The sequence below is a fragment of the Genypterus blacodes genome, unplaced genomic scaffold (assembly GCF_046128005.1).
Source record: "Genypterus blacodes isolate CSIRO-AG114 ecotype Tasmania unplaced genomic scaffold, CSIRO-AGI_Gbla_v1 ptg000048l_1, whole genome shotgun sequence".
NCBI classification, from domain to species: Eukaryota; Metazoa; Chordata; class Actinopteri; order Ophidiiformes; family Ophidiidae; genus Genypterus; species Genypterus blacodes.
This window is the reverse complement of record NW_027466861.1, coordinates 2,907,578-2,926,941: the sequence shown is the minus strand read 5'-3', so window position 1 is coordinate 2,926,941 and position 19,364 is coordinate 2,907,578. Positions and strand designations below refer to the sequence as shown.

Sequence of the window (19,364 nt, the reverse complement as noted above, 5' to 3'; positions counted from 1 at the left end):
GATTTAAATCCTTTATTTTGTATTCTCTGTTTCACTCTCTCTCTGAGTCTCTGCCCTTCCGCCAAGTACTCCCAGCAAAGTCCTCTCCCTCTCTCCTCTTGTGTCTCAGCTGATTTTGCCGTCCCTCCAAAACAGGTAAGCGGACGAGCTGCTGTGGGAACAGAAAGTTGCCAGGGACGACTTGGCGGGGCCAGACCGTATCGCGCAAAATAAATGAAGGTCCTAATTCCATTTGACATTCATCTAATAAGAACCAAATTTCTAGTATTAGAGTGACAAAGAGGTGCAATAGGATCCACTTGACAGGAATTGCCTGGCAGCCAGTCCAGCTGATTTGTCTCTAAATCTCAGTGGAATGGATTGGAAGGGAGTGAGCAGTCAATCGTGACAGATTGAGACGCTTCAGCTGGGAGATCGCTTTTCACCTCCTGAGAAAAGGCAAGTTCCTTCGGAGGAGGGGTGATTACGGAATTCTGAGTTTGCTGAACTTTGCAAGTAAATGAACTGTCTTTGTTACATAGTTTAATGTGAGTAATGATTATCTGGCATTGAACTCGGGTAGACGCAATGGTCGAATTGTTTCTTCCTCTGTGTCGGACTCGAGAATTGCACGAACGTATACAAACCGATGTGTTCCCGCGCCTCGGCCTTGTTCGACAGTTTGTCTGTTGGAAATTAAACAATCTGTTGGAAAATCACATTGACTATCAAATTAAAATCCAAACTAAACAATGGCCGTCTTTATGTTGGAGTCTGGATTGTTTTCTGTGGATCCTACGGTCCTGTACTAGGCTCCATTGTTTAGACATAAGTTTGCTGATTGACACAGGAGCTTTAGTGCCAGTGTTTCCCAAGGCATTATGGGAAGGAGATTATTGCGGAATGTCCCATATGAATACTGTAACGCTTGTCAGAAACCTTAATGTTCTTCAGTTGGTCTTTCTCTTCCTAATGTTCAACATCTTAGCCTTCACATAGATCGATCTCATGGTCTATTCAGGTATGAAGACCTGTATAGAAACGGCATATTAGTCCCAAATGATGCTGAAGTTCATATTTGGTGTTTCTACTCTGGTGTTATTATTCTCTCCTAATGACTTCAAGAATAACGACGACTACGATAAATCTTTGAACTTTGTACAATCTCGCCGAAAGGTATCGTCCCGTTCACATCCCGACCTATTCTGTTTTGAAGCATTCACATCCCAGTAATTACCGACAAATGATGAACCGTGTTTCGGCACTGGAAGCTACAAAAAGATGGACTTCTCCGTTTCTGTGCTGCAGGCGCACAGGATGTCAAGGGAACAAACACAGGCGAGTTAATTAAAGGTTTGACCTTAACTGCAGCTTCTGTACAGGCAGACAGAAAGCACGCTGCTGCTGCTGCTTTTGGCAGAAATTGAACAGGGGCTTGAATAAGACCGTGAGCAGAATGAACATGTCAAATGGGTTTAGATATTATAACTGAGGGCTTTTGTTCCCCAAGTGTGACGGTTAATAACATTCTTAGCCTTTTATTCAAGCGTAATCAGAAGTGATATAGAGCATTAGCATGAATCTCACGCTGTTTTAATGGTTCTTACCTTTTCTATTCATGTCCTTTCCTTACCTGTTGTATTTTACACAGTGAATATTTGAGGTTATGTTTTCACAGGAGGAAAGTGTGTGTTATTATGGCATTTATTGTTGCTGAAACAGTACTTGAACCTGACTCCAACTCGGCTTTGAAAAGACGGTGTGGAGGCCCTGAAAGCAGCAGAGGTGTAAGATTGTGGTCTTACAGAGAAACTTTGCTCCTCCCCTTTCCTACCATAACTCCTCCCGCACTTGAGTATATGACACATGATTGACAATGAAGGTAGAGATGCCCCTTGTGGTAAATGTTGGTATATTTCTCAAAGGTTTTTCCCTAATCACATTGCGTCAGTAGGAGGCGCTGCAGAAACGTGATATAAGCAAATTCTACAGTTAAAGTTACTGTAGATTACACTTCCAAAGTTAAATGAAGTTATATTATTACTTTAATTAATCCCACAGTGACTATAATGAGTCATTTTAGAACATTCATTTTCATTCAAACCTTTAGGCCAGTGTTTGTCTCATAATGCAAAACAAGTGATAAGGACCACTTTCCTCTCATTTCATCAACTACACTGATACTCACTCCCTTTGTCTCTTCTCTATCACGCCATCATTTGATTTCAAACTAAACTCACTGACCTAAACTACAGACTTAAGCATCATTGAAAATTATTCCATGGTGGGGGGTGGGGGGGGGGGGGGGGGGGGGATTCCTCTAAGATGGTATTTAAATGTTTAACAGTTGGTTGATCTCAATGAACTTTCCAACATTTTCTGTCGTTTCTTTGATGTTGTCAGCAGGCAATTCAAATTCATGCATATTTACTCGGGCTGTAAGAGCAATAGAAATGATAATTATCACGTTAAGACCCCCTCCTATTACTGTGCTGATTGGCTCATTTGCATAATGGCATGCTCCACTTTCAAACTGATAAATGGAAATATTTAATATTCACTTTTTTTTTTGTTGATGGTTTATTTAGTGGAGCTACTTTAAAAAAACGACGCTTTTTGCATAAACAGATTAAGATTTTTTTTACAGAAAGGGAAGTAGAGGTGCTCCAGATCTGGCGAGGTCACACGGCTTTGGTCTGTGTGTCTCTGTCCTAACCCGTGAGTCATTAATGGTTTGTGTGTTGTTGGAACGCGGCCCCAGCTCATAGGAGTTTCGCCCCTGTTTATCTCCTGTAGGCCTCGGTACAATATTTTTCATTAAGTGCCGTCACAGAAATAAAGAGACCAGTGTTTTATTTCTGAATGTTGTTTTACTGAATATGACGTTTCTTTTTTGTATGATTATGTGTTTGTTTTTTTGGTGCCCTAAGAAGTCTTCTGTTAGGAACTAATATGAACTGAGGGGAAGATGCAGCACAAGTTCTGCTCAGAAAACCTCCTTAGTTTGTTTCTTGGACTCAGATTATATGATTGGGAATTGATATGTGATTGAAAATGATTTATTCAGATGTATAAATGTCTTTGACAGAGGATTCACTTCATTATATACAGCAGCGGCTCAATCCTATCACTGCCCTCCATACTGTATATGTTTTTTCCTTAGTCCAAGATCTCTATTGAGTAGAACACAATATGAAGGCGTGCGTGTGTGTGTGTGTGCGTGTGTGTAGTTACTCAGTGCCCCATGCTGTCTGCGGATATCAAGCTCAGTGAGAAGTTGATTACTTTACCTTTGTACATGGGGGTGGATGTCCTCACAATTGAAAGAAATCACTACTTCTCTTCCCATAAGCTGCCAAGCTGGTGTCGGTCTTACCAAAACGTGTCAGGATTCTTTTGCCCCGGGCTTCCTTTTTAAAATTCCTCTGGAACGGTACAGGATTTGTGACGAATTCCCGGAACAGAAACTTTCGGCTGCCGCAGTCGAAGCGATTGCAAATGCAGCTTTAGAGCGTTTCGTTGTCTAACTGCTTCTTCGCACTTGAATGCACAAGGCTCTCTGTTTCCCTCCACAGAGGCAATGATTTCACACGGTTGTCATAATGAACACAGTGTCGTTTCTCCCAATCACAAAAACCGGCGATTCGTGTTCATTTCACGTTTGTCAAAACTTCTCGTCCCCTTTTCCATTTCCCTGCATACGGTATTTGATGTCACATGGCAATTACCTCAAAGTGTCTCACGCTGAGAAGTCTTTAACGTGATTACAGGCAGCTGTGTGTGTGTGTGTGTGTGTGTGTGTGTGTGTGTGTGGAGTCCTGCTTATAAGACAGAATGATGGGTAGGTATGATATGTAAATGCAGCCATTCTGACAGTTATTCTCCTTCTGCAAGAAATTGGAGTCACCACTGATCAATAAATCTCAGCAGTAGCAGATATGTTTTATATAACGGCTTTCATTGTTTACTTCGCCACTACGTCAGAGAAAATAAAACCCAGGCTAAGTTTCCGCAAATAGTTCCAGCAGCTGCAGGATGTAAATCAGTCAGATGAAGTGTATATCTGCGGGCTATAAGTCACGCTGTATGGAAAGTGATATAAAAGCTATTCTCCACTGAAACACGTCTGCGTAAAAATGTCTCCAGCCCACTAAATTGTCCCCCCGCACGTGATCTCTCCCAAAATCTCCCAATTTGTCCAACGCGACGCTCCTTTGCACCGCGGCACACACATGGAGTGAGTTTACGTTAAAGTCATTTGTCATCTTCGTTGAACTGGATCATTGGATAAGTGATGTGAACGAGAGGCCTCTCCGAATATGAATACGCTCTAATTAAAGTGGCATCATGTGCAGTCGCACTATAATACAGCGTGAAGTGTTTAATGGCACTCGAGCAGGCCTGATAATTACGGCAGGAGATTTGAAATGTTTACAGGTGAAGCCATTTTCCAGTCAGTAAATCGGCGTTTTTACTTCTTTTGATTTTCCTTATTGAGCCGGAGGATTCCAGCGCCTCAGTGATTTCTCTCCTGGAGTCTTAATTGCCCCAGGATTAAGAAAACAACTGAGGCAATGTTTAATCTCCTATTAATGCAGACAATTTATGGAGAGAAACGCACTTCCTCTCCTGCACTTGGTTTGCAAATCAAACCCACAGAGGAGAATTCAAATAGTGTTTGTTTCCATTATGAGGAATCAGACACGATTTGCATGTTATCCCCAGAAATTAATTTCAATATTCAGGGGCACCAAAGGGCAACGGCGGCAGTAAATTATGTTAAACCTGCTCCCTCAAATCATGTTTGCCATAGTGAGCGTATATTATGATAGTAGATCAAGCACCGGGTAAACTAATAAACATAAAGTCGACACTCAAGGTTAATGCCGGTCGGGTGGCGTTCAGGATGCGTCATACAAAGTAGCAGACGAGGCGGGCGAAGGGAAGGTCGGCGCTTTGAATCCATTCAACTTCATCCCGGAACATTTTGCAACATATTCTCTTTTCTGTGTTGCATTTAGTACATTTTTGCTCCTTTTCATTATTATCAGACTCAGCGTCATTCAGCAGCTTCATATAAAGGATCCCTGCGACGCCGTCTGCACTCCAGTCCTCGTCTTTGTCCTGCTTCCTGTCCCAGGCTGCGTTTGTTTTCTCCCCAGCAGCAATGTTTCATGTTTTCACATTCTCTTCCACTTGTCACAGCTGGACGTTGGCACTAATAGCCTCTCTGGATAAACTCCATAATCGCTGTGACTTCACCTTTTGTATTTTCGCGCTGCAAAGTGCTGGAAAATACTGCAGACTGTCCGTGTTTGAAGAGGCTTAAAGCTCATCGCACTGATTGGCAACCCTGGCTGAAACTGGCATCAGTTCATCGCTCGGCAGTTTTGACTGTTTGAAATCTTTCCTTCCCTTTTCACATAAATTCACATAAATCTTTGGAGTTAGACTCGTATTTTTCACGCCTCACTCCTGATTTCCCCGTAGAGCTGCACACCGCCTCCTTAATTATGTTTGTTAAGCTTTATTATCTAATCTTAGTCAACAGCTAAATCTTACTCAAACTTCATCAAAACACCTTCATTCATCTTTCAGAGGCTGTTCAAATCGCTAAGAATGATGAATCTCCAGCTCAGATACTTTGACTACTTCTTACAAACGAGCTGAAATGATCTCTTTACTTATTTATTGATGGGCAATATTAATGTTGTTTCCTTTAAATGACTGTGTTTCATCTTCATTAGAGTCTTTCTCGTCATTTGTTTGTACGATCTGGCCTGACTAACGCACTTCCTCATTCCTCCGCGATGTTCTCAGCCCTTCAGATTTAGCTCTTTGGGTACCTCCATGTGATCTCTCCTCTGTATTAATAGCTGCGGTTGTGTGGAATAACGGCGCTCATCCACAGCGTTAGACTCAGAATGCACAGGAGGAAGGTGTGTAAGTGGAACGATACGCTGCAACATTAACAGCCCCTCTTCATTCATTACATGTGTGATTGCTATTGATCTTACAAGAGCCCAGTTACGAGCTACAGCAGCCCCGCCTAGACATACCTCATAGAAAATGTTATGTCTGCCATCCGGCGTGGAATTTCAATGACTCCGTACGCGCAGAAGCGTTATTGTGAAGGATGGAAAGAGAGTCTGGGTTTTTCAAAATGAAGGACTGAAAGGGCAGAAGGGGGGAGGGGGAGGGAGGTGTAGTGGAACATATCAAAGGGAAGATAAACGCTGGCTTTTGTGGAGTGTTTGGTCAGCAGAATTTTACAGCGTGAGTGGGATGTGATTGAGTTCCCGTAAGGTTGCATGAATTTCCCATTAGGCTCACCTGGGAGCCGGGCGGCGCACGTCTCTGTGTTCAGCCTTTGCTTTATATAATATAGTCCGGAGTGAGGAGTTCAATTCTGTCAGAAAGGCTTCAGTTGCTCCAGTCAATATCTGTAGAAATGCATCAAGTCGGACATCTGGCCTTTATTTCACCTGCAACACGTTCCCAGCCTGCACAGCTGCTAATGCTCATTGTTGAAATATGAGACAAGCAAACAAGCATTCGGCTGACATTTATGTTTCCATTTGGCCAATAAGAGCAGAAAAGGAGCTTAAAATGCCCTGTGTTCACTCAGTGTGCAGAGCAGTGCTGCAGGCGTAGATCATTGTGCCTGAAACTTTCAAAACTTTACAGGGCACCGAACTTGACTGAAAATAATCAGACATCAGTGTAAAATGTCTTTATTATTACATTGCATAATGTCGCAACTAACAATTATGAGAATTAGATTGAGAATTAAATTGGATTAGACATGGTTTAGGATTAGATATCATATAATGAGATATAGGATAGGATCAAATGTTTGCTACAGCACAGTAAGGATTCATCCAGACTATAGACATTATGTAATGTACCAAGGAAGTCACAATGCAAGTCTACATAAAAGAATCTAAAAATAAGAAGCTATAGTTCCCCCAGCATGAAGCGACGTGTCACAACGTGCTCACCGGCTCGTACCGTTGTGTACCCGTGTGTTTCCAGGAGGCAGCGGTGGAGAACGCGGGAGTCCACGCCCCGCCGGAGGACAGGAAGGAGAAGGTGCCCAGCCCCCATCTCAGCCAGCTGGTGGTCCTCACAAGCAGTGGGAATCTGTACGGTCTGGCACAGAGGGTGGTGGCCACCGAGTCTCTGTGAGTACACACACACACACACAGACACACATACACTCTCTCTCTCCTTTTCTCTGACTTATAACTCTCTGCCGCCCTGATTTCATTAGCCAGTGTCTGTGAAACCATCAAAGAGCCACATGTGACGAGAAAACCCATATATCTGTTAATTACATCTGTATCTGATTTGGCGTCAGGGTTTGAATGAAAGCTTCGGTTGATCTTCTAACAGAGACACGAGGAGAGGAGCAGAGCAGAGGAGATTTATTTTGGCTCCTGAATGGACGACCTTCCTTCATATCTTCCTCGTTTAGCATTTGTGTCACACTCTCGCCATCAGTCTACCTCCGCCGCTCACACACTCCCTCATTATCTCCCGGGCACTCAGCTTCTGCCGCTCGCCCTCTGTCTATTATCGCCTCTCTTTTCATTCCTCTCTTTCGTTTGGAAAATCCGGGGGTAAAACATCAAAATCTGCTGAATGGGGTGTTCTTTAACATCTTCCTCACGCGTTTTGCGCGGTGCCGAGGCGAAGAGTAATGAAAGAAAGAGAGCAAAAGTGCAGAGGTGAAGGGATTTCCGGGATAAAGTTTGAAAGCAAAGTATTCTCCGGGGGAAACGTTGATGCCGGGCAATAAGGCTTTGTTGGTGAAAAGCACATGGTCACACTACACAAGTACCTAAAGTATCTGAATAAGGCTTTTTCTCTCTGTTTGAACTTAGAAAAAGGATGTAATTCTCTGCTCGAGTGCTTCTTGGTATCTATTCATCAGCAGATTCTTTTGCAAAAGACCCTAAACATCTGCCAGCGTAGGTTCAGCTCTAACCTCCCCATCTGCTCCGGGTTTGAAGTCACAACATTAAGCCCAACTTCAGCTGAATAAGGGAACGAGAGGAGAAAAGGGTTTGTGTGTTTTTTAGCCCCCGTTTGCATCGTTTGGCCACTCTGGATCTCAAGATACAGTTTGTTGTTTCCCCACTAGGTTGTGTTTGGGTATTGACGCCTGACTCTAATGAAATGGCCGTCAGTTTGTACTTAGAGCTGAGTGGCGGCTCAGAGCATCGATCAGGCCGGAGTCAAATGTCTGGATCGGGAGGGGGACTCGCAGTGGGCTGGAGGTATTAGTTGTGTCCGCATTGATTTTTTCTTCTTCCATCCCTTGTTTCCCCTCTCTGCCACTCCGCTCCGCCTCTGTGTTTTCCAAGGATAATTGAAATCCGTTGGGCTCGTTGGGGCGTAAATGATTCGCCGTGTTCGCCGAGGCTTAAAGGCAACAATCAGCGCAGACTGAAGGATGCAAACCATCATTAATGAAGGGAATATTACATCATACATTTAGGTCATTTATCGCATTTCCAAAGTTGTTGCTCATGTGAAGATGCTGAAGTCGCTGTGTCACCTTGTCAGACTGTCTCACATCTGTGTTTGCGTTTGTTCCCAGTGTGTTTCTGGCCGAACAGTTCGAGTCCCTCCAGTCCCACCTGGACACCATGATGCCGGCAGCCAAGAAGCCTTTTCTGCAGCAGTTTTACTCTCAGGTACGTCGACGCGCAGGAACGCATCAGTCGTCCCCGTCGGCTACGGGCGCAGGTGAAGCTTAGCGCACGTTTAAAGAGCCTCTGAAAACATCCGGGAGAACGAGACGCGGTGGATCAGGCGGTCTCTCCGGGTCTCTCCCCTAAATTTCCGTCTGCCCGCTTCACATTTGAAATGCTCGGCGACGGAAGACGTGTCTGTTTACACGACGCATCGGAGTGAATGTCACCTCATATGATGTCGGCGTAAACGCCAGTGCAGTTATCCGCGGTGTAATCTTTATATTACCACTACAAAAGAATGCACCTCGGAGGATACTCTGCATCCATTACCCTTTATGCCTCCCTGCTATTCTTCCTTATGTAATGTTCAGAAAATGTAGAGTAATTCAAATGAACTCATACGCTGTCTTTGTGTCTCTCCTCAGACGGTTTCCACAGCCAGCGAACTGCGGAAACCAATCTACTGGATCGTGGCGGCCAAGGCCATCGATTACGAGCAAATGTTGCTCCTGATGTCCGGAGTTAAATGGGACATCAGGGAGATAATGTCACAGCACAACGTGTACGTGGACGTGCTGCTCAAGGTAACCACGCAACTGAAGCTACTGAAGCTACTCAACCACCGGCGCCACACGTGAACCCCCCCCCCCCCCCCCCCAACACGGCTTATTGAAGCGTGACGCAGATTCCATTACGGATGCGCGGCTGGCATGTGACAGTTTTGGAGGCAGATGTAAATGAGTTGTGCGCGCCGCCTGCTCCAGGCTGATCTGCAGCTGTATTGGACCTTTTTCTTCAACGATAAGTGCGGAGACGGCAAACAGCTTTTATCTACATTTCACTCTGTGAACAAGCAATCATCTCCCCATCAGGATCTTTGCATCATCCGCCGCCTCTAAGAAGAGATTTGTTTGTGTGTGTGTGTGTGTCGCTTGAATATAAATGACATTCTGGAACGTTCCCCCGCAGAGTCCACGGTTAAACTATTTTCTTTCTGTTGGCTCTGATGCGTGATGGAATTGTTAAGGTTGGCCCAGACGTGTGTTCATTGTGTTGTTGTGTAAGCACTGTAGCCGTGTCCCCAACACAGCTGCTGACCGACCACGCCGCCCTTTCAGTGTTAAACACACAACAGATGCCACACATCTGTTGTGGCCTTTGAATTTGAGAATGTGTCGCAAAATGATGAACTATCCCAAAGTCTAGGAGGGGGGGGTTGGAATTTAATTGGTGTGTAGAAACTCAACTTCTTACCACTGATGATGTAATGTTTCCTCTCTGACGCCCAGCTCCTCATCAGTGCGGAGGACTAATGCCTCCAAAAGGATTCAAGGGGTTAAAGAGGAGCAAAAGAGTGTGAAAGGCTATTTGACCCATATGTCGATGATGTAATCGTATGCGTATCATTTCCATGGACAAGTGGAGAGCTGTGGATCATTCTGTCCTCATGAGTTCAGTGCCATGAATCCAGGGATTCTCTTTACCGGGTGAATAATAATCACACATGAGACCTCTGAGAGTTCCTCGCTTCTTTTCTGAAGTTTTAGCTCCGACTCTTGAGCTCCTCCACCCCCCCTCTCCTAAAACTCTCTCCGGGATTGAAGTTTTGCAGCAGAACCTGTATCTTTATGCATGCCGCTGCCTTCTTATCCCATCATGCATCTTGCATAAGGAGAAGGACACATGACTCGTCCTCTTTTCTCTCTGATGTGCAGCGACGCACAGATTTTGGTTCAAACTGAAGATAATGAGCAGACGAGTACAAAGCCAAAGGAATCCCCACATATGCATAAACATGTGTGGGGAGGTTGTTGGCTAAATCATCTGAATGCTGCTGAAATATCAATAAATTAATGGATCTAATCATACAATCTGATCATCCAGTGGCAGGGAAATGACAAAACCGAAGCTTTTGGGATTCCGGAAGGGCTCACAGATTTTTCAGCTCCTCTGTGATTTTTTCCTACGCAGCCAGAAGCTAATGTAGCTCCTGAGCTAATCTGCCAGAGGACAACGTGTCCAGACCAGGCGTAGCTGCCACGTCGCCGAAGCCGATCCAGCTCGTTCAGTCACATCACAAATGGCATGAACCTCCTCATCAAGCGTTAATAGTCTTCCGCCAAGGTTTCTAACACACACACATGAATCACGGCTGTTGTTTGTCAGGGGCGTGTTACATTAGATCGTACTCCGTGCCGTATTTTATTCATGATTCAGGTTGATGAGTAGCGTTCCACATCGCCGCTGATTTGCATATAAAGTGGCAGGAAAATGCAGCCGCCTCCGAATGACTTCATTGACAAAACGCCTCAGTCAAAGTCTATTGCCGCTGCGGTTTGGTGAGTGAGTAACGTCCTGTTCTCGCTCTCGAAATCACTGTCAGTGCCTTCAAATTCAGGTTCTCTCACCAATACGATGAAGTCATCAGCACGTCGGTTAACACACGAGGTTCTGTGCGACTCTTTGATCTCCATTCCTGAGGCACTACAGTCGTTTCCTGGCGTCACGATGAATCAAACCTTCTGTCTCCTTCCACTGGAGCTTTGAAACCATTATTTATCTATTTATACATTGGATATCAACCTTCTAACCCTGCTTTTTATTAACAGAATTGAAACGTGAAGGCTAAACTCCACACTGAGCAGAAGCGTCTCATCATTCGGATCCAACTGGTGATTCTGTGCTGCCAACCTTCAGATATTTAATGTTTCATCGATTCTCCTCCTCTCCTCTCCTCTCCTCTCCTCTCCTCTCCTCTCCTCTCCTCTCCTCTCCTCTCCTCTCCTCTCCTCTCCTCTCCTCTCCTCTCCTCTCCTCTCCTCTCCTCTCCTCTCCGCCCCCTCTCTCAGGAGTTCGAGGAGTTCAACAAGCGGCTGGGCGACGTTTCCAGACACGTGCGCATCCCGCTGCCTGTGTCCAACGTCCTGTGGGAACACTGCATCCGCCTGGCCAACAGGACGCTGGTGGAGGGGTAAGACGACCCAGACTCTCTCTCTATCTGGGCTCAAGATGTGCCTGGAGTTTGATCTGTCACTTAGCATCAACATTACCAGCGTGACTTCATGGGAAATACGCAACTCGCCTGGTGATTAAAGTCTAAAAGTGTTGAAGTGAGAGAGTGAGAAATGAGAGAGACGAGCGTGTGAAGTTTGCATCTTCTTCACATTTACAAATCCAAACCAAACGACGCTCAGGCAGTCTCAATACATGCAGGGTCATAACACGGAAACTGTCATTTAAAGGTTTTCCTTGCCGTGTCCACACTTCAGAGGAAAGGTGCAGAGTAAGCAAACGCCTTGCAAAGACAGCAAACACGATGTCAGTGAGTCCAGCCTCTGAAAACAGGGACATCGTGCTCAAACGCGACTTTGGAGGCAACGAACGAGGCCGAGCGATGAGCGGGAACATCTGGCTGTGATTCACCAAACAACTCTGTGGAATGTGCAACAAGATCTGTACGTGTTGCACCAATTTATGACTTCTTCTATTTCTGACGGCGCAGTTCCGATTTGGCCGTCAGCCAGCCTGGCTCCTGGAGTGTTCCGGAGTGTTCTGGAGTGGATCCGGGCCCCTCTGGTCCTGGTCTATAGGATGTGGGAGGCCTGAGTGTAACGTAAATATTGAAAGCGTGTAATAGTGGTGATTTTAAACCCTTGACGTTGCTTCCTGGCGGATTCCAGGAAGCGACAGATCCTACGCTTTACCGGAGAATTTGTCAGAGAAACAAAATCGTCAGAAAACGGTGACTCGGCTAAACAAACTGAAACAGAACTTTGGGGAAAATGGATGTTATTGTTTTGTATTGACGTCTCTCCCCGCCTAAAGGTCAGCGTCGTCACCGCCGCTCACAAACATCAGCAGGACCCCTTAGCGCCCGCGTCACGTAAAAGGTTTCCCCGCAAACATTTCTGCCGAGTCATCGCAATCTCAACGACGCCTCATCCATCCTTTGTGTTGCCGGGAGCGACGGTAACGGATGAGAAGAGTCCACGTTCCCCCTTTTGTTCCCCGCCGTCTGCTTGTCCCACGGTTTTGAACATCATAAATTAGACGGAAAAACGCTCGCCAAAGCTTTGTCGCCGAGCACAGAGGAGAGGAAATGAAACACACCTACGGCGCACAAGAAAGGCTGAGAAATGGGTTGCCAGGTCCAATTACCCCGCGTGAAAAAGTGTGTAGATCCCCGTCTCCGCCTCTCCTCTCAGCCTTCAGTGCCACTTACAGTTAATCTCCTCCAGCTTCAGCACAGACGCATCAGGAGATTGTGTGGCAGCCTTTTCCAGGTCTCACTCAGCACAGGTGTGTGTGTGTGTGTGTGTTTTGTGAGGGTGTGTGAGGCAGGTTTCTTCATCAGAGGTGTCATCAATCCTCTCCGATCAATACTGCCGTCATCCTCAAAGTCTTTCTCCAGGTTTTTCAGGAGGTTGAGTTACTTTTCTGGACCAGGACTTGTTTTAGAGGCGGAGCTACAGGTTCTTTAGTTCTTCACTGATTGGTCAGATGGAAGCCCCCCCCCCCCCCCCCCCCCCCCCCCCCAAGCCAACAATAATTTTTCCTCTAATATTTGCAAAATCTCTTCATCTTTTTTTCGGCATCAGGATCTTTTTTTAAAATGAGAATGAGACCAAAACACACACACACACACACACACACACACACACCACCACCACTTTGGGCATTCAGTAAAGCTTTAAACACGTCGACCTTCAGTCCTTAAGTCTTGGATTTACCTCTGCAGCCCCTCTTACACACAGATTAATGGAAACGCAAATGTGGCACATTCATACGGCGGCGATGAAGCCGTATTGTTTCCGGCGCGGCGGGTTACATCGGAGTGTGTAGCGAGGTTGTAATGGCAACCGCAGGAAAATGTTTAGTTTCCAAACAAACACTTGTTAAGTGGTTAAGGGCACAACAAGTGTAGCAGCAAGGCTGAGAGAAGTTATGATGGAGGGCAAACGTCACACACACACACACCAACTCTTCTGTGTCCTGGTATTGAATGTCTGTCCTTGTATGAACTGCGGCGCTATGCATCGTGAGTGAAAATGAGGAATGAACCTCCCTTGACTCTGGTTTGTGTTCACCTTCATCTCCTGCAGCTACGCCAACGTGAAGAAGTGCAGCAACGAGGGCCGCGCCCTGATGCAGCTGGACTTCCAGCAGTTCCTCATGAAGCTGGAGAAGCTGACCGACCTGCGGCCGATCCCCGACAAGGAGTTTGTGGAGACCTACATCAAGGCCTACTACCTGACGGAGAACGACATGGAGCAGTTCATCAAGAATCACAGGGTGAGAAGGAGAGCCGGGCGGCCGTCACAGAACGCGTCCCCTTCCTCCAGCAGACCAAGTAAACACCCCTCTCTCCTGTGTCCTTCTTGCAGGAGTACTCCATGAAGCAGCTGGCCAACTTGGTGAACGTTTGTCTGGGCTCTCACATAAACAAGAAGGCGCGGCAGAAGCTGCTGTCGGCCATCGACGACATCGACAGACCCAAGAGATAGACGGACGTGCGGGGCGAAACAATGCCGCCTCCCGTTCCCACGGAGACGAACAGGAACTCCCACTGAAGGAGGAGCAGAACGTGACGCGACGTGAGCCTGAGGCGTGTTTAACAACGCAGAGATACTGGAGGCAACAGATGAGATCAGCTGTTGTCGGTCAAATCTTAATTTTGCGTTGGTGCGACTCACCTGCTGCACCTCCTTGTTAAACACGCCTCACGTGACACACGCCTCACGTCCCATGACGTGTCGATGGATGTAAACACTCACACTCGAGCTTGCTGCAGTTACTCCGTGCGTCCTCTAGGTGTGCTCTACTGCATGATCTAACGTCCTAACATCACGCCGCTCCTTCCTTGACTTCCTGCAGTGTTAAACCTCATCAAGGCTCCATGAACAGGAAAGTTAGGACTCCATGTGTCGGTTGTTTTTTTAAAGGAACACAGGATCTAAAGGTGTAAAATGTGTGTTTCACTTTAAACGTATGGTTGATCAAACTATTCCAGAAGAAAAATCATGTCAATGGATTTGTTCGATTTAAAATTCTGTAAATTCTGACCTGATGAAGCTGAGATTGAAGGTAAACTTGTCATTATTGATCCAAAAGGCATTTTTAGCGGTTATAGGCGGCTGCACATCAGACGTAAAGACTCCTGATCTAAATCTTGATTGTAAAATGATTCTAGCCTGCAGGTTTGCTGTATTTGTGCCTGACTGGATACTTCTTTGTTTAATTATCATGACTGATACAAATCTAATATAATGACGGCTCTGAAAATATTCTCTCGTATTTAGATTCTATCTGCACCAGCTGCGTTTGTCTGCTCGCCTCTCCGTCCATTCCAGTCCATTTTATACAACCGCAAATTTACAAACCCCGCTCTGGCGAAGACGCTCCTGAATATTAATCAATGTTATTTTAATCTCTAGCAAAAAAAAGATGAAATGTACAAATGTGTCACACGATGGAGCGAGATTCATAAATCTGCGACATCGTGTTCAGGGCATTGGGAGGTGGGGGGGTCGGATCCAATCCCAGAAGGCATTGCAAGAGAGGCGGCGGCGGCGGCGCCCCCAACAGGCCGGCGGTCTGTCTGCTGTATCGCTTATCATGTAACTCGTCAAACGTCTCTGCTTTATATAAGTTTGCACAGTACGATGTGTGTTTGTGTTTGTGTGCAGTCCAACCTGACCAGGGCTGCCTAGAAGGAAACATCCATTTACTGTCTGCAACAATTCCAAGAAGAATTCTGTGAATGTAAACGTTTTGGAACGTGGTCTCTATTTATTTTCCGCTTTGTGTTCCTGTTTGTGTTTTTGATCTGAATGTTTTTATAGGATCTCTGGCTTTGTGTGTGTGTGTGTGTGTGTGTGTGTGTGGTGGCCTGTCACCTCTCAGTATCTCCTTATCAGCTAGAAGTATACATATTTAAGCGTTGACAGATTATGAGTCAAGTGCACTATAGTGAAAATCAGTGATCGGTGTTGGAGTTGTACCTAACCATGATTCTAACGTTAAACACACTAACCACCCGATATTAAAGGAAACAAACACACTTTTCCCGTCTCCTTATTTTTAATTTGGGCTCTATTTTGAAACCTTTGCAATGCTTTAATGTGATAACGTCGACTCACTTCTCTCCTTTGTGCACACTGAGTGAAAACAGGCAGATTTTAAGTACTGTCCCTTTAAAAATTACAAAACTACTTAATGTCCCTTTAATGGAGCTCAGGTGGTTTGAAGGAGACACAAATGTTACGAAGTCCGATCAGTCAAAAGACGCTTAACTGATCAATAATCAATGCTTTTTATGTAAGGAAGGATAACAGAGCAGATTTGTCACTCATTTGACTCGGAGCTGAATCTGCTGCCCTCCTCTTCAGGTCAGCTGTCAGAGGGAAGATGGAAGCTTATTCTCCAGAGATCTGAGCGGGAAACACACTTTGGGTGGCATTTGAGTGTCAGGCAGCATTCCACAGCTACAAACACACACACACACATACACACTTCCTCTTTAAATCTCAGTATCTCACTCTGAGAGAGCAGAAAATCGAAACGTGTAACCGGTGGTCTGAGCAGGACACCATCCTCCTCCGCCCTGACAGCAGGGAGAAGTCAGAGTCTTTCACTCAGGCTCCACCCAAAACTCCACAATCTCCTGACACGTAGGAGTCAGAGTCTCAACGCCGCTGCCCGTTGCATGTCTGAAAGTGTGTGTGACCTAAAGGACCTCTGTGATGAGCTGAGGTTTGGTTTCATGCATCCATTTGCTCCTGTCGACCATTAAATTAACTTTGATGTGTTAAGTTTCCCTGTAAACGTGTCAGTGTGTGTGTGTGTGATGGATGTGACGCCTGCGTGTCCGCGGCGTGTTGACTGGCATCATGGACTCAAGCAGCTAATTGGATGTCAGACTCGGTTGCGTCGTCGCAGCTTCACGTGGGTCCGCTGAGAATCTCCAGCGCTTCGCTCGCTGCTAATTTGTTGCTCGGCTGGTCTTCGCCTCAGCTCGACAGGCGTTACAGACACGAGCACGGGAGGAAGAAGGAGACGAAGAGGAAAAAGAAGCAGAATGGGAAAGTCTCTCCCTATAGATAATGATCACTCACAACCCATCAGCTGTCACACAAACACAACCGTGCCTTTGAGGAATGTGTATCAATTTCTTTCTCGGTCTATATTTTGGAGTAAATTGCTTTCACACACAGAAGAAGAGAGGATGACATGTTGGTCATCTCCTTTCAGGGTAGCGAGGAGCGAGAGGAGATAGGGAGGTTTAGATGGGGGGAAGAAGACATTTGGGGTCAGTTTAGCTCAGGGCAGGGAAATGCTCCCGTATCTTTTGTTTCATCGCCTCCCCGAGCCGCTGACATTTAGATTTCTGAGGGCAGCGGTGGATAAGAGACGCCGCCGACCGCTGAGGCACAAAGTGAGTTTACGGCCTGGAAAGGGAATCATTTCTTATTGGATGTTGTTTTGCAGAGTGAAAGGCACTCTGAGGTCGATCTGCACAACACAGAGCATCGGTTTGACTTTGAGAAGTAGTGGAATCATTTGTCATTTGTCTGAAAACTTTATATTTAAATGTTTGTTTGTTTTTGGCCAAGATGATGTTCCACCATTTTGAATCTCCTCTAACAAGTTTAGCTCAATTGTTGAAGAATTTTGGTATTTCTGTACGGAGCCGGACAAACGTACTTTAGTGGGTGTGGCTCCGGAGGGGGCGTGGCTCAGGTGTGGGCGTGGCTCCTGAGTGAACAAGTGGACTCGGACCTGATTTGGAGGCTGTTTGCTTTCACTTCAAATGCAAAAGAAGAATAATTGTAGGCTTGATGGCAGCGCAGTAACATTTGTCGTTAACTTGAGCATCCGCCACTCAACCCTGAACTCTGTTCATCACCTAAACAGTCTGCTGATGGATGTGTATCTACTCGGATATACGTTCGCGCTTGGAGTTCAATCTGAGGTTATTTCTTTGCACTTCCTGTTTGTGTAAGCGGTCAGTGTGTCCTGAGGAGACTCGACCGCACGACGACTCAGTGATTCTCTGATATCTGACGTTACCTCTGTGTGTGTGTGTGTGTGTGTCTAGCAGGCAGACTCTCCATTAGCTGATGTTTAGATTAGATTCACATTTAGATCTGTTACACTGTAAACACACCTAATCGTGGATGATGATGTTATGGATCTGCTTTTGCCGTGACGAGCTGAGCGACACCTAAACGCATCATTATCAGCACACAGAGGAATGTTTCACGCCCTGATTTGTCAAGAGGGTGCGGCTCTGTGTTACAGGACATAATGGGTCTTCTATAGCGCCCCCTCCATTTTAATCAGTGTGTTACGCTGAAGCCGCGACCCTCAGGTCAGCGACTTTAAAGGAGGAGGAGTGACGCAAAGTGATGGACCCCAAGCTACACACCACGACTTCATGTATGAGAGTGTGTGTGTGTGTGGTGTGTATGTGAGAGAAAGAGAGAGAAAGAGCCTCATATTATAGACATTAACATATAGAATAGCTGTGTGACCTGTTGCTCACGCCCTGCAGTGAATGTCTGAATATGGTCGACCTCTGACCCCTCTTTCTGCTCTTTGACCCCATAAGAGTTCAGGGAAAGAGAGAGAACAGAAAAAAAGAGAATTTATGAGAGAAGAAGAAGAAGAGGAGGATGAAGATGAAGAGGAAGTCAATGTATGGTACAATAAAGCTTGACAGTGCAGCATTCAGCTCTCTCTCTCTCTCTCTCTCTCTCTCTTGTTCCTGTAACCTCACCGGGATTCCACGCTGCAGGCAAAGTGAGACGGGAAGACGTCGTCGCTTTCCTCCTGCTGTGCCTCATAAAAGTTTTGGAGCGCCGCGGAAAATCCCAACGGCCTCCAGCTTTGGACCGGAGCGCTTTGGCCGCTAAGCCGGAGTTTAACGAGGCTCAGCGGTCGCTTTACTTTTAAGTGCTTTGCTGTTTCTGCATCGCCATAAACTGTAAATTACACCACGGGCTTGTGTGTGTGTGTGTGTGTGTGTGTGTGTGTGTGTGTGTGTGTGTACCCAAACGGCCGTCACAATTTATCTACCCATAAAGTCAAAGATCAACTTTATCGTCCAACTCCACCTGAGAAGTTTGTCTTTGGTCACAGTTTGGGGTCGTGACCTCTCTTATTCCTGAGCTTTGACCAAAACCAAACCAGAGAGAAGAGAGTGTGTAAACTGAAGCCTGAGTGTTCCTCAGTTTGATGCTCAGTCTGACCATAAAAAGCTGCACGCTTGGTTTCTGTAAATGCTGGAGGAATGTTTACGCTGCGTGTGGATTCCACATCGCCGAGCAGGATTCTAAAGGCCACTGGAGGACACAAGGAGACGAAGAAGGAGAAGAAGAAGAAGCACATAAACAAACAGAGCTCGGGTGGGAAGATAAAGCTCCCAGAATGCATCAGGCCTCTGGGAGCTACGACGTGCTTTGGCCCTCAAATTCTTAGGATTAACTTCATTCCACAATCTCCTCCACCCACTCTTCTGTCCCCTCCTCTCTCCTCTCCTCTCCTCTCCTCTCCTCCTCTCCTCTCCTCCATCAACCATCAAGTGCAAACTTAGAAACGTCATAATAATCTAGGCTGTGCATATAAATTGCTTCACTCTTTAAATGGTGGAACGCCGTCGTGTTACACGTTAAAAGCAAATAA

At 45.9% G+C, this 19,364-nt stretch overlaps 1 protein-coding gene across 1 annotated transcript in view; it reads left to right on the top strand.

The window, feature by feature from the left end:
* vps50 (VPS50 subunit of EARP/GARPII complex) overlaps positions 1-15,226 on the top strand; it is a 66,768-nt gene extending 51,542 nt beyond the window's left edge. The window contains exons 23-28 of the mRNA XM_076149915.1: positions 7,015-7,163; positions 8,585-8,681; positions 9,107-9,265; positions 11,531-11,652; positions 13,784-13,973; positions 14,066-15,226. Coding sequence (XP_076006030.1) covers positions 7,015-7,163; positions 8,585-8,681; positions 9,107-9,265; positions 11,531-11,652; positions 13,784-13,973; positions 14,066-14,185 — 837 coding nt within the window. The 3' untranslated portion in view covers positions 14,186-15,226. The remainder of the gene's footprint in view (positions 1-7,014; positions 7,164-8,584; positions 8,682-9,106; positions 9,266-11,530; positions 11,653-13,783; positions 13,974-14,065) is intronic.
* The last annotated feature ends 4,138 nt before the right edge of the window (positions 15,227-19,364 follow it).